Source organism: Passer domesticus, chromosome 3 (assembly GCF_036417665.1).
Source record: "Passer domesticus isolate bPasDom1 chromosome 3, bPasDom1.hap1, whole genome shotgun sequence".
In the NCBI taxonomy this organism is placed as follows: Eukaryota; Metazoa; Chordata; class Aves; order Passeriformes; family Passeridae; genus Passer; species Passer domesticus.
In genome coordinates this window covers 38,683,096-38,698,139 of record NC_087476.1, presented here as the reverse complement: position 1 = coordinate 38,698,139, position 15,044 = coordinate 38,683,096, and the positions used below count along the sequence as shown (strand labels likewise).

General features: G+C 35.7%; 1 protein-coding gene across 7 annotated transcripts in view; it reads left to right on the top strand.

Annotated features, from left to right (window-relative positions):
- EPHA7 (EPH receptor A7) overlaps nucleotides 1-15,044 on the top strand; it is a 165,169-nt gene that overhangs the window by 55,208 nt on the left and 94,917 nt on the right. For all 7 annotated transcript variants that reach the window (XM_064412699.1, XM_064412702.1, XM_064412698.1 and 4 more), the window contains one exon: nucleotides 159-494. In XM_064412699.1, coding sequence (XP_064268769.1) covers nucleotides 159-494 — 336 coding nt within the window. The remainder of the gene's footprint in view (nucleotides 1-158; nucleotides 495-15,044) is intronic.

The window sequence follows — 15,044 nt, the reverse complement described above, 5'->3', positions numbered from 1 at the left end:
GTTCAAGAAAGCTTTTATGCATCCTGTACTAAAAATAATGAAATGCTTATGTGAATAAAAATGCTTCAAGTGTTGCCTATCTCAGTAATTAAAATGCTACCTGTGTGTCCCACTGTGGTTTTGTGTAATTACCCTGGATTTCTTTGTGTATTATGTAGGACCTCCATCTGCACCACAGAACCTAATTTTCAATATCAACCAGACTACCGTGAGTTTGGAGTGGAGTCCTCCTGCTGACAACGGGGGAAGAAGTGATGTGACCTACCGCATTCTGTGCAAGAGGTGCAGCTGGGAGCAGGGCGAGTGTGTTCCCTGTGGGAGTAACATTGGATATATGCCCCAGCAAACTGGATTAGTAGATAACTATGTCACTGTCATGGACCTGCTAGCTCACGCTAACTACACGTTTGAAGTTGAAGCTGTGAATGGGGTTTCTGACTTGAGTCGTTCCCAGAGGCTTTTTGCAGCTGTCAGTATTACCACCGGCCAAGCAGGTAAGTTTTCATCACTTATGAATCTCAACACTGTGAGACTGAGAAAAATTTGGAATATGCAAACTAGAGATGCAGTAAATCAGGAGCATGTTTAGTGTGCTCTGGCTCATTAATCTTTTCACCTTGCCAGCTATTTAATTTGAGCTTATACTATTTCAGGATAACCTGTCCTGTTTCTTGGCCTGAGGACTGCTTTCAGAAAGCATTCGCGAAAGACTTAAAGAAGACACACAGCTTTGTTATTAAATAGAATTTCTTAACTTAGGAACTTTTTAAAATTTATTTTGTTCTTACTTCATTATAGTTAATTCCCTAGTATTCGAAGATTAAAAAATAGATGTGACAGTTCTATGTAGACTTCCTTTTTGAATTTTTTAAACATGTATGGGAGTCCTAGGTCACTGGAAGATGATTTGTATTTCTGATGGTGTTTTCAGTATTAATGTTTTCCCTCAGGACAATATTTCTGATTTATCTTGTATTTCCAGATATTTGATTATGAGATGCAATGAGAATACGATGATTATTCTTTGTTTCTTCTATTTATCATAATCTGACAGGTGAAATGTCAGGGGAAATAAAATCAAACCAGCATATCACCCCAGGGAAAAAAAGGGCTTTAGTTGTCATCAGCTAAATGAAAAAAAAAAAAAAAAAGAATTCTCAAATTTAGGTTTCTGAACTGGCCAGTTGACTGTTGATAAAATTACAGACAATATGGTGTGGTCTTAAAGAGAGGATAGTAAAGCTAACCTTTTGTAATTTTAACAGTCTTAAACCAAATATTATCTGCAAGATCTGGCTTTCAAAGAAATATTAAATAGTATTTTTACTATTACTTTTAATAGTAAAAGAAAATATAAAGTGAATAACTAATGTGATTCTTCCTATAAGAACGGCTGACTTATATTTTAAAGGATACTTCATACTTATGTCTTGGAGGAAATTTTAATGACTGTGAATCATAGGCTTTTTTTTTTAGTGCAGTAGAAATGATCCCCTCAAGTAATGTTTTGAACTGAGAACAAACTCACCAAACAGGGCAAACAAACAAACAGGAAAAACTGTACTTATTTTGTACTTTAAAGAGAGTCATCTCAAAAAAACAAAATAAGGGACAAGAAATTTAGTTCAAAATCTTCCTTCCTTCCTTCCCCCGAAATTTAGGATAGTTGATGTGGTTGTTAAAGTTAGGCTAGAGTGTTTTATCTCCCTGTAGTGCTTTTATGGATTCCAAGTGCACATTTTATATTATTTTGGAGCCATCTCTGTGGCTGAAAGGATTGGTCTCTGTGTTCATTCAGTTCTTGAAGTTTATGATGAGATTTTCAGCACAGAAAACTTACCCTGAGACTATTTTTATACCACAGATGATATTATTTTGGCAGCTTGATTTTTCATCCTCAGAATAATTCTCCAAACATGCACAGGTGGACAGTGTTCTGCTCTCTGTAGATGACTGTACAGAACTATCACATGAAGAAAAGGATTTGGACTTCTTCCTATTTGGCTGAATCAAATTGGCTTTAATTTATGTGCTTTGATGGTTCAGTGGCGCACAGGGTAAAGGAAGAGCAAGTGCAATTTAGTGGCTAATATCACATCTCAAGAAGATGAAAAAGCCTTTATCAGAAGTTTGTTGTGTTTTCTCCAAGATAACTCATTATTGTTCATGATTTTGTGTTGTCATAGTCATGGGCTTACAGGGCTTTTATTAAGCCAGAAGATATAATATGGTTATCCTGTACTATCTTATATGTAACACAAGCTGTGTGATTTTATGAAACGATCCTCACGTCAAGCCCAGAGATGTTAATGGAACTATGGCTTGCGTATGTATTAGAGACAGCATCTAGACTTTAGTAAAGATTTAAAGTAATCAGAAATCTTCAGCCTCCTAGACAAGCTTTGTAAGACCATGAAGCAGGAGATCTGACTCTGTTCCTTCCCTACTTTCTAGTTTCCTGTGGGATTACGCACACACCAGCATTTCCCCGGATTTGACACTGTTTAGAGAAAGAGTATGACTGAAGCTTTGCCTGTTTCGCACTTATGAATATAAAGATTTAAAGGCTTCCAACTTGGTGTCTAAAAGGAATATACGTGAGGGACAGATTTTGGAAGAAAAAAAATGGTTTTAAGCTCTTTTTCTTGCAGTTTTTTCTGTAAAATGAAGGTAACCTTCATTTTTCCTTGCCAAGCTTCTCAAGATTTGCTTATTAGAAGTGTCACATAAATGCAGCTTCTTTTTTTTTCACAGAATTACAAAATTTGTGTTAAAGAAAATACAGACGATCAGAACAAATGCATTTAGCAAAAGGAAAGACCTTTTCTACATTATTTTTGCAACAGCATGTTTTGGATCCTAATACTGATTTCTTTGGTTTCTCAAGGAGGAAAATATTTTAGGTGGAACAGATTGATGACTATAATTGAACAGAAAGAGACTGGTTGCTCAAAGGAAACTGTTATGCTTCTGTGTTTCTCTTTTATTTTACTATAGAGAGAAAGAAAATGTTGGATTTATTTATAGCCAAGTAAACTAGGATTCATGCAGCTCTCATTTGTTCCTGTGTGACTATTCTATACTTCTGGAAAAACTGACTTTTTTCTGTGCCCATATTGCTTTTTATGTGGGTAAATGTATCTAACTAAACCTTCTTCACATATTATTATGCTAACACAATAGGTGGCTGTATATAATTACTGGGTTCACCAGTTGCACAGAGGATTGCAATGAGATTTTCCCTTTGTAGTTTTGGTTTAATTGAATTGCTCCTTTGTGGCCATAGTCCCAAAATTCAAATCATTGTGTAATGATAACAGGAAATTATTGATAAAAGAATGGGGTTATAGAATACATTGTGTTTGTTCGCCCACATGTAACAAGCTTCTGAGGAGACAAAGAGAGCATGCCACATAAAAGAGCCAGGTGGTGGATAAAAACCTATTTATATTTGTGGAAATAACACAATAAAATGACTTCAAGTGGGTAGGTATCATTTTACATCACTTATATATATATCTATATATATACACGTATGACACATTGCTGTTCATTCCTTGTTTTAAAAAGACTTTGTGACTAGGCTATCAGTTGTCATGTGGCATATTTTTATGCTTCAGCCAAGAACCATGAGGCTTTTGGTTTTGCTTTGTTTTCTTTTTTTTTTTTTTTTTTTTGACAAGATTAAATACACAAAGTCCTCCAGGAGTAACCCATCTTGTTTCATGTCTTGCTTATCCAGCATCATATAAAGAATACAGGATGTCATCCCAGTACTGCAAGCTGATCTATGAGAACCCCTGCATCCTTGTAGAATTCAGATTTGAATGTGGCTAAGCTCTAGTTACAATAAATAAATGTACTAAAGAGCTGCACCTGGTGAACAGCTGACAAGGACTACCTTTGCAATAATGGGTTCTTACCAAAGATAAAATTGACCACTTCCTTGATAAGATAATCCCCTTTCAGCTGTACTGGTAGTTCTTTTTGATCCATCAAATTCCTTCCCAAATTTTATATTTTTTTCCATGCAGCACCCAGAAGGTGAATGGAAATTGAGTAGGTTTCACTGCAGATGAATATTTGTTGTATTGTGGCATTCATGCATTTTCATTTTACAAAATATGCATCAATAACAATTTTGTAATTTTTCTGTTGACATTTTTGCAAAGATAGTGTGTTTTTAAAACTGTCTTTCTGCATCCTTTCCTCTAGGGTTTTTCTGAATGAATAAATGACTCATCTCTGGTAAAGGGTAATATACACACAACCTACCCTGGCCTTGAAAATACTTAGGATATTTTGAATGAATACCAAAATGTATCAGGGTGTGAGAAAATTTAAGTGTGTGTGCTGAGCCAATTTAAATTGTCTTTATTGTCATTGAAAAGAAAAAGTCACATCCAATGGGACACTCATCATGCCTTATTACTGTAACTAACTAGGACAAATGGAAGTAAAAATGTAATGCCCATAACTGTCCCTAAATGTACTCATTGCTCTTGTGCAGAGAACACTTGCTAATGCTTGCTGCTTCTTCACAGCAAGAGAAAGATGCCCCATAGCCTTCTTAGGTCCTGCTGTGCCTTCAGATGTACTTTATGCTGACAACTTCAAGTTGTTAAAAACCCTGAATCAGTTCCATAATAAAGGCTTACTCTTGAAAAACATTGGTTTTTAGTAACAATTTCCTTTGTTTATGTTGATTTGCTACTACTCCATTTTTACATCTTAAAGTTCAATTTTAAGACCTTTTCCTACAAAAAAAGAAAAAAATATCCCAAATTTCACAGTTAAAAAAAAGGAAACCAAATTTGTCAAATTGGCATTAACCCAGCAACTTGAAGTAGAAAAAAAAACCCATTGCATGCTTTAAAATCATGACTATTAGCAGCATTGATAATAGTTGATTTACATCAACTATTGATTTACATGACAAGAAGAAATGGCTGAATGCATAAATGCAAATCTGTGGGATGGGTTCTGCCTTTCTTAGATAATTCTGAAGTCTTTCTAAAATGAGAGAGACACTTCACTTTCTCTCATTTTACATTCTCCTTTCATTGTTGCTGCTTAAAATTTTTGTTTTCTTTGTTTCTTTACTCTTTTTCCCCAGCTCTGAATTATCCTTACTCATTTTTTAAGTCTCTTCTTTCATAGCCTCTGCACTACTGATCATCTATTTGTTTCCTGTTCTTGTCAGTCTCACTTAAGCCTGACTTTTCTTCAGCGATGAACTGTCCCCCAGCAGAGGCAGCAATCAAGAAGCTTGATGCCTGCAGCTTTCCCAGTCACTATGACCTCAGTGTTCTAGTCCTATTCTGACTTCCCTACTTTCCCCAGGCCATTTTGGTTTCTTCCCATAGTGCCAAGATGTTTTAATCTACCTTCATCTACATCTTCCATCCAATGTTCACTTCTCATGCTACATAGCAGCTTATTACAAAGAGCTTCAGTGTTCAATTTAACATCTCTGCAATGTTTTCGCATTTCAGTGGACTTCCTTTAGCTATAAGTTTCCTTGGCTATTTCCTGCTAATGACTTTACTTTTTGAGCTATGCTTCATCTCCTAACATCCAAATGTAGATCAGTATTTGCACATTGATATGGCTGCATCATCAATATATATATTTTTAAAAGCAATTCCTCATGTAAAATGAATGCAGATTATAATTTTTTTTTTTCTTTTTACCAAAAGTGTATCACCTGTTGAGCTGTGGGAATTATTTTACAAAAAAGTCACTTTTCAGATGTAATATTTACTAAATACTTTCATTAAACTGAGTTTTTTAGAAACATATATATGATGATGACTTCATTTGCGTTACCTTTTTGCTTTTTTTAATGGGAGATGTATGGATATCTGTGCTTATTCTTAATAATATTTAAGATATATTTTAATATTTAAAAAAAAAATTTCCTAGACCAGTAGGTAGAGAGCATAGCAGTGTAAGTGTTCTGCACTCCATGGTCATCAACTAAAAAGGGAAAAAAAGAGTAGAAATTAGTTGCATGTGATAGTTATTATTCTTGTACATTTTTAGATGTCTTTTCAGTACATTAGAAGAATGGATTGGGTTATTTCTGTGGAACTAAGACTGCCTATTGATCTGCAATCACATTACCCTGAACTAATATCACAGATTTTTTTTTACAGGAGGCGATAACTGAGTTTATACTTGAATTAAACTGATGGATAAAAACTTGATAAGAATTCCAGTGTAGCAAATACCATCAGATCAAGGAAAGCAGTTTGTTCATTCACTGATTGTATCAGGTCATATTTAATATTGTGACATCCACAAGGTTATAGAGATACTACAGAATTGCAAGGTTGGGGCATTATTATTAGATTATTAAAAGTTAGATTTTTCTTCAGGAGTTTCACAAAGAAGGATAGGATATAACATCTGTCTAGGATATAACGTGGTATGGCACATATATTTGAGAGCTTCGATGATATTTTATATACATACACAGAACATGTATATTCACAAAAAATTTGCAATGACAAGCAGTATGTTTTATAAGAAAATGTACCACAGAGCAGCTAATTGATATTAATTCCTTTTTTCCCCCCACTATTTAGTTCTAATTTGTTCCAATATTTTTCACTGAAAGATAAGAGAGATAAAAAGCAAGCAGATGCTAGCTGTGTTGCTTAGGGTCTGATCCTGCACCGCTGAAGTCAATGGAAGCTTTGTCATTGACTTCAATAGGAGCAGGATTTGAACCTTATGCTCTATCAGAACACACAGGAACAAAAGCAATGGGCGCTCTGTCATCCTGAAAGGAAACTTTAACTTCATATCATATTTTGAGTCTGACTATGTCAGGTTTTTGCACATCACATTTGTGACTGAATGTAATTTGGATTTTTTGTATAGCATACTAAAAATACGTTGTTGTTGTTTTGTTGTTTTTTTGTTGCTTGTTTTTTTTGGGTTTTTTTAATGGATATCAGAGCTCTTACCTCTCCAGCTCTATCATAAAAGCTTTTTTGGAAGAGATGTAATAATTTTTGCTAAGAAACTAATTTTTTTCTATAAGCACTACGTGAATTTTACAATAGTTAGAAGTGAAAAGAATGGGAAGCTACACTCTAGTGTAACTAAACAAAGATAAAGTTTCAGCTTCACAGAAACAGAGCTCCAAATTAGAAATGGTCTGATTAAACTATGTATGTTGAATGTTTGGTGGCAACCTGCTAAGAGAAGCACGACAGCCGCAGGGCTATTGACTTTCCTGTGCACTGAGCTATTGAAAAAACAGGTTATGTCACCATGGTATAATGTACACTACTCAAGAATAATTTCACCAGCTGCACAATAAAAAACTATGTACTTGAGGAAGAAAATGAGCAACATAAAGTACAATTTAGCCATGGAAAGGAGGGATTACTTTACTGAGTCGCACAAAGGACTAGGAGCCCCTTTTTTCTTTCAAAAACATGGACCAGCTATCTCCTCAATATTTATGAGTTAAACCAATTGTGTTCATAAAAAACAGTGATGAAAAATTAGCCCTGATCTGAAAAAGCAAGTATTAATATCACACTGTCTGTGACCAGTCTTTGAAAGGTCTGTAAGATTAAAGAATTCTACTTGTGGCACCTGCTGAGTGAATTTTTAAACCCTTAAAAATCTCTTCTTCTTTCACTTCATCCATATTTAGTTTGTTTTTTTGGTTTTTTTTTTTTTTCATGGTCACAAGTTATTTTTAACAGAGTAGAAACTCTTTGCACTTTATTATACTTTTTTGGGAACTTTAATACATCGTTCTGTGATGACCCAGCTAGTGTCAAAGACTTCCAAGATAGCTGCACTACAAAGACAAGAAATTGCTTGATATATTTATACTTGGTGATACACATTCTAGAGCAGCTAATTAACTTATGTGTGAAGAATATACAACTTCACAGACCTTTGATTTTCACAGCAGAACAACATCCCCAGATCTTCCTTTTACTGCTTCTTGTGAACTGTAGTATAGTAACTGGATCAGGATATAAATAAGTGCAGGACATCATCAGTAGGAACTCTGAACTCAGTGTTGTTTATTTGTTTCAGACCTTTTGAAGAATTAAAGTGCCATTGTCATTAGAACAAACAAAACCTTTTAAGTGCTCAGACACTTTTTCAATGAGAAATGAACGTCACTGTTGAAAGGCACTATTGCAAGTGTGTAAGTGCTACCAAATGTGAAATCCTAATTAAGGCTGAATGTAGTGAATTAAAAAATTCTTAGACTGTAACATCTCTATATAGTGAAGCATTTGATGACAGCATGGCATGGAGCCAACCTACTGTAATAACTCCTGTGGAAATCTTTACAAGAGAGAAGGTAGCTTGTATAGGGAGAGCTAAAGAAGTTTCTTTATTAAGCATAAATGATGCCATGTAGAATTGTCCAGCAATTTAACACAGTGTATTTCCAGTTTCCTTTTTATTATATGTATTCTCTTTAGAAATCTAGTCAGAGATTGTGCTGCTTCTTCTTTGGAGCACATCATGTTTTATTCAGTTACGTATTTTATATTTGTTGCCTGTGCCAATAAGCCTCATTTTTTTTTTAGAAGGAAAACCAGATTTGGCTAAATGGTCCCTCACTGGAAAAATAAAAGTCTTCCTCTTCTGGCTCATGGACTTCTGGCAGTTTAGGGAGTATTAATGGCCTAAGAATAAATGGTTCACCTCTGGCAGGAAAGGGTGAAGATGGACAAATTCTGTTAAGAAATGGGTATGATCTTTCTAATGTTAGTGGGGTAATAAAGGGAGACATCTCCTTTAAAAGACCATTGCTGACTTACCCGCTATGACAACCCATGGGTGTCAGCAGATTTTTCAGGTGCTGGAATAGTCTCAATAATTAATAGCCTGGACAATTTTTGCCAGCTTTGACATGTTGTCGCCCTATGTAGGTTCTTCTGCTTTGTATGTGATAGAACCAGCCATGACTCCATAGGGCACATTCCTAAGTAAACAGTTTTATCTACTACTCTTTACTGTATGTATTGTTTTGTACAGTTAAGCACTTCTGTAGTCTTTCTCTGTAACAGTCAAAATATCTAATTGGTTCTATTTCTAGAGAGAACTCTCAGGGCAATTTACGGAGGAAGCCATGGTTGAAGGCTGCAAATTGACAACAATAAAAGTGTTATCCCAAGTTCAATAGTTAATGTTAAGATAGGAGATGCTGATTATCTTTTTCTTTGCTTCGTTAGTGATGAATGGAAGCAAATTTGATGCAGACAGCAATCTGGTGGAATGATGCAGAGCTATCTATGAAAACATCTGTACTAATCCACCAATGCAGTAAATTATAGCTACAAGCAAACGACATTGATCCAAGAGGATCATTAACAGCTTTAACCAACTGATCCAAGTAATAGGGTAAATGAGAGAACATTATCAAGATCTGATTTTTACAGCTGTCAATTACAAATGCTAAAACATGATTACCACTTCCTCTCAACTTCAACTATTTTATGACTTAAATTTACTGTATCCTATTGTGGTCAGCCAACAAGTATCAATTGAGTGGTAAAATACGCAGGAAAAAATTGCCCAGTGATCATGCACTCCATTTACCAGGAGGTCAGTCACAAAGGGAGAGATAATTGCTGCAAGCCAGCAAAATTAATCGGGGATGAGCCAGAAAGGATGATGTATGTTCTGTGACAAAGTACGTGACAGAGATGTACGTATAAACCTGTAGCTACTTGCCTTGTTGAGGACACAAGGACGAGAGAAGGAGACATGCGAAAAACAATTAGCATGGCTTCAGAGTGAGCAATTCTTAATTATCCATAACATGTCGACATCAGATAATTAGTGTCCCAATTTTTAACAATATTTGGTCATTAAATACAGTAGAATAAGAAAGATCAAGAACAGAGCCATTTGTCTGAGCTAAGTGTTACATAATGATGTCTACATGTGAACATAATACAACTAAATCATGCTCATGGTAATGACACAGAAATCTTCTTACTGTGGGAACAGTCCTCAATTCGAGCTTATAAGAAGCTGCTTTTTATGTTTCTATAAGGCAGTTTATTTGTGTTGGCAGCCTGCAAAATAAATAAGACTTTAGTGATAGCTGTAGTTTTAAACTCCCTGAGTTGCTGCTTTTCATTTGTACATTTACATTTTCACGGCAAGTGTCATAAGTTCTGTGACTCAGACCATTGTAATATTAATGCTGATTAAGAAGAGGTCATTTCTATCTCAGTTTTCTAATCATCCAAGGCTCATGTTAAATGCACATCTCTGGAAAATTTTCCTTCAGCTCCTTTATCCTCTGTCAATGGTTTTTGACTATTTTTAACTATGCTTGACAGAGAAGTAGAAATATTCAGATCTTCAGATCTTACCTGTAGTCAATGGGCCAATAAAGACCTCATTCCTTACTGAATGAGGTAAATGGTGCCAGACACAAGAGTATCCACATCTGCAGAAACACAGAGAACCTTAAAAAATATTCACAGAACTGCTCAAATTTTTCTAATGTTAATGCAAGAAATCTTAGAAGTGCAGAATGGGATATTTCATATCCTAATTCCATCTTGTTTCTGCTATATAAGAAAAGGAGGGGGAGAGACAGATGTACACATGTGTACATGCACACACACACACCCCTACATGTGGCTCAATCTCCTTTTAATCATTCTTTCTTCTATCTTGTTAGTATATTTTTCAGAAAGATCTCACTTCCTCTTAAGTAGGTTTAAGATTAGGGATGAGATCCTGTCATTGTAGTTCTTAGCTTTCTTTTGCTTTGTATGACCCCTCCTAAACTCCTTCCTGCATTTTAACAGCTTGTACAGAATTATCCATTGAATCTGGTGTTTTCTCTCATATGTGTGTATTTGCAGCAGCACACCCTTCAGTTTCTGCATCTGCCATCTCATGTCTGCTGATGGATCTATTTGCCATCTCTCCTTTTAACCTTTTCTGTCTGTCTGTCACATAAACGTTTCTTTTTTTTTTTGAGAATCCCATTTCCTAATGCATCATGGAGAGCTCATTTTTTTCCATAATACCCAAACTCCTATCAGGCAGTAGTGGCTGAGTCAGCAGAGCAGATTCAAAGCTAGCAAACCCTGATGCTTATGTGGAGAAATGCCATTTATTTCGCTAAAGAGTCTATTTAAGTTCATACAGCCTCTAATCATGGCTGTGAAATGAGAAATTGGATGCTAATATTTCAGAGCCAATACAGTAATGATGTGTCTCTGTGGACTTCCTGTGGAATTATTCCAAATATTCCCTTGTGTAGCTGAGATCAAAATTTCACCCTAGTCCTAATTTTTTGTATAGCAGCTTAACTGGTAATGAAGAGGGAAAAGTGTCATTGCACTTTATATTGTGCAGAGTTAATCGCATGAAGTATTTTAGGGCTAAACGTTCTGCTCGTTGATGTTGGCATTAAACATTAGCATTTAAATCTTTGGTGGATATTTACATTGTTGTAGTCAGTGGAGATTGATAGGTTTCTTTAGGGAGTGATGTGGAACAGGAGCCAAGTTTAGGAATTGTGCATTGACTCGTCCTTAATTACAGAGGAAGCATTAGATTACCTTCCCTATTTAGCCACCTAAATTAACTGGCAAAAGTTGATGGCTTGAGTGCCCTCTTCCTTCCACACCCCACGTACACAAATGTTAATTTCTGCCAAAATGTTAACATTAAATATTTACATGATTTTATTTATTTTCAAGAGACTATTAAGCAAGCAAGCACATTTTAAAATAGTTTGTCTGTGGGATTTTAAAACTCTAGAAAATAATTTGCTTGTCTTATTAGTATTTCATGTTATTAAGACTCTTTGAAACTGTTTACCAAGGACTGAATTAACCAAGGTGCTTAGTGAGGATGTTTCTATACAGTTGTGTCCTGAAAATAGGGTTATTTAACTTGATTGGAGTTTATAGCTTTAATGTTAATAATGTTCTGAAAATGTAAAATACTTGTTCTATGATTGATTTTTATTGTAGCGCTAGTTAAGAATCTCCATTAGGAAGGCAGCAGGTGAGCAGGTGCCTTTCAGCTTATTTTGCCTACAGTGATGCCTACAGTGATGGCCACCCATCAGTGTTACAACCTTCCATATAAAAATGAATTTGATCAGCCATGCAATGGCATGGAACAATTACAGTCAGATAACCTTCAATGAGCAGTAAGTAGAGAAAGTGAACTCCTTCACCAAACTCTTGGGAGCTGTTTCTCAATATTTTCCTTAGCAGGTACTCCTGGCTCTCAGAATATTGTCACATTCACAATGCTTTGGAGGGTAAATTCTGTATGCCAAAGAGACTACCTTTCAGACCTATACTGAGAGGTTGGCGGTGATCTCTCAGGCAGACACGTCCCATCTCATTTAGCAATCTGTAGATCTAAACTGATAGCTCAAACTTCACTGGAATACCTGCCGACAGCCAGTGGGACTCTTAAAGAAACTGAAGGGTGTTCCCTGTTTACCAAAGCTAAGCCTGCTTGAAGAGATCAGGATTCATCCTTTCTGGCATGTCAGGGCTCATACTTGCAAAATTAACTTCTTTGTCTCTCAGAACAGTGTTCCCATGTTGAGATCGCCAGAATTATGCCCAACTACCTAAGCATGCTAACAAAGTAACAGTATGAACAAATGTGTTCATACTTCATTCTCAATTCTAGCACCATTTACTTTTGTAGATTAAGTTTACCAAGTCTCATGAGGTAAATTTATAGATCAGGAGGTCTATAAAGTTTGACTTCTTACAAAACATAGTAATGAGCTAATCTCAAAGTGATAAACTTATTCATAAAACCAGCACAGCTCCTTTTCTGGGGGAAATACCGCATCTGCCAATTGCAGTGAAGTTGGAAAACTACCATGCTTGTCTTGGTCACATGGTCATATAAATTTCTGTGAATGTAGAACACTCCTGGGAACCATCAGAGCTTGTTTCATAAATTCTGTTTTGAAAAAGGGTTATGCTTTCCATTGGACCCACAGAAAGTACTTCAGTTTGTAGTGCCTATTTTTAAAGTTTTCGTTATGTTTCAATACTGACTTAAATATTCCTTTCCTCTACTTACTATGAAGCCTAGGGATGGTAAAAATATTCAGGGAATTTGTAAAATAGTTTTGAGGCTATTGATAAAATACACAGAACTGTTGTTTCAAAATGTGGGAAGACCTCAAGTATATTTTTGATAGAAGAAATTTAATAAAGGATTTCTAAAAAATGTTCTCTTACCTATTTATGCTTTGATTCAGTCAGTGGTAAGATTCTCTTTAACTCTTGTAGGTATCTAAGCCATTTAAAATGAGTACTAAGGACAAATAGGGTGGCACTAAATTGCTTTCTATTGAACTACCTCTGAACAGCCTGTATTATTTAGTATCACAATGTAGAGAGCTAGCACACATTAAAAAAAAAAAAAAAAAAGGTAGTAATTACTGAACTTTTTTTCATACATTTTAATAATCTCAGATGTTGCATCTAATAAAAGGTTTAGAAATTTTATGTAAAAATCTGGGATTTGGGAAATGCTTACCCATGTAACACTCAATTTTTTTCCAACATGGAATAAATACTTAGGAATTTGCATAAACTAGCTGTAAAAAATAACTTAATCATGTGGTTTTAGGGATTTTTTCTGTGTTCAGAAGTACACGTAGTGTAATGTTTTGAACTTAATCGGTGCATCTCAGGGGGAGCTTTGGTGTAAAAGGAGTGGATTTTGACCCATGTAGCTGTAGAAAGTAAAAGTCAGTGATCTCCATTAGACTGTATATCCCGCTGGGTAGTATCAGTTGCCCTTTTGTTATTGTAAGCTCTTTCTCTTACTTTTACTGTTTAAATAAATATATTGAAGCCAAAGAGTTAATGACAAATTCAGGAAGTCTTGACTTAACAGTGATGAAGTGAGATGCATTTTGTGCCATTCAATGTACACAATTTATAGCCCCGTTTGATTACCGCGGCATGTCCTCCGCCTGTAAGGATTGCACCCGGGGGACCAGTCAACTTATTAATTCATCACTTGCTGCCTTTCATGGTGCAATAGCCCTTTACGGCGTACAAGCAGAGAGATCCTGGAATCTGAAGGCTGCCGGCCGGCTGGTTCCACTCTAGCTGCCCCTTTGTGTGCAGGCACAATGCTGGAAACTTTTCCCTGGGCTCCTCTTTCTCTGAGGCCACGTTACCCTCCTTTTGTCTTACAACAGAAGTATGGTTGCAGGGACTTCCAGGGAGGAACGGCCTTCCACAAAGTTAACCTGTAGCTTTTTTAAGTGCCTTTTGATTTATCTGTCACCTGATCCATCAGCAATGAATAATTTTCATGGAAGGTGCACTTTAATTACCTTCCCATTTGACTAGCATTATCATGCCCTATCTAGGTAATTAATCTCACAAAGTATCCAATTTCAGTCTTTATTGCTGGCAGGCAGGCCTTCTGAATTATATGTGCTTGAATGGGCATTGGGTCTGTTGTTAAACCAAATAGGCCATGAAACAAATTTTGGGTGCTTTCTTTTTTTTCTGTCTTTTTTTTTTTTTCCTTAGCTAAATGGGGTTGTACAGATGTTGTGGTCTAGTTGCTTTTGTTGACATAGTGGAGATTTGCATAATGTAAAGCAGGAATAGGCAATGGTAGAAAATGCTGGCTGATAAAAAATAATTAAAAACACAGATCATAAAAGTCAATCAGTCTCTAAGAAATAGTTAGCAGGTTGTGAAACTAGGTACCAAAAATAATCATTTTTTTGCTCTTAAATAATGTATAACTCTCACAGTATGAGCTCTGTATGCCAAAGAGTTACTTTGTAAAACTAGTGTGTTTGCAGAATAAATTAGAAGTCCCTCTCCCAATATCAGATTAAGGATTTCAAATTGTGTTCAGATTTGTGTTTCATTGCTCGGTGGCTAAAAGTTAAACCTTTAAAAAATGTACTATTGAAACAGAAGATTAAATAGCATGGCCATAAATTTTAGGTGAGGTTGTTCTTTTTTCTTATGTCTGTCTCATTAAAAAACAGGTGAAGAGCTAAG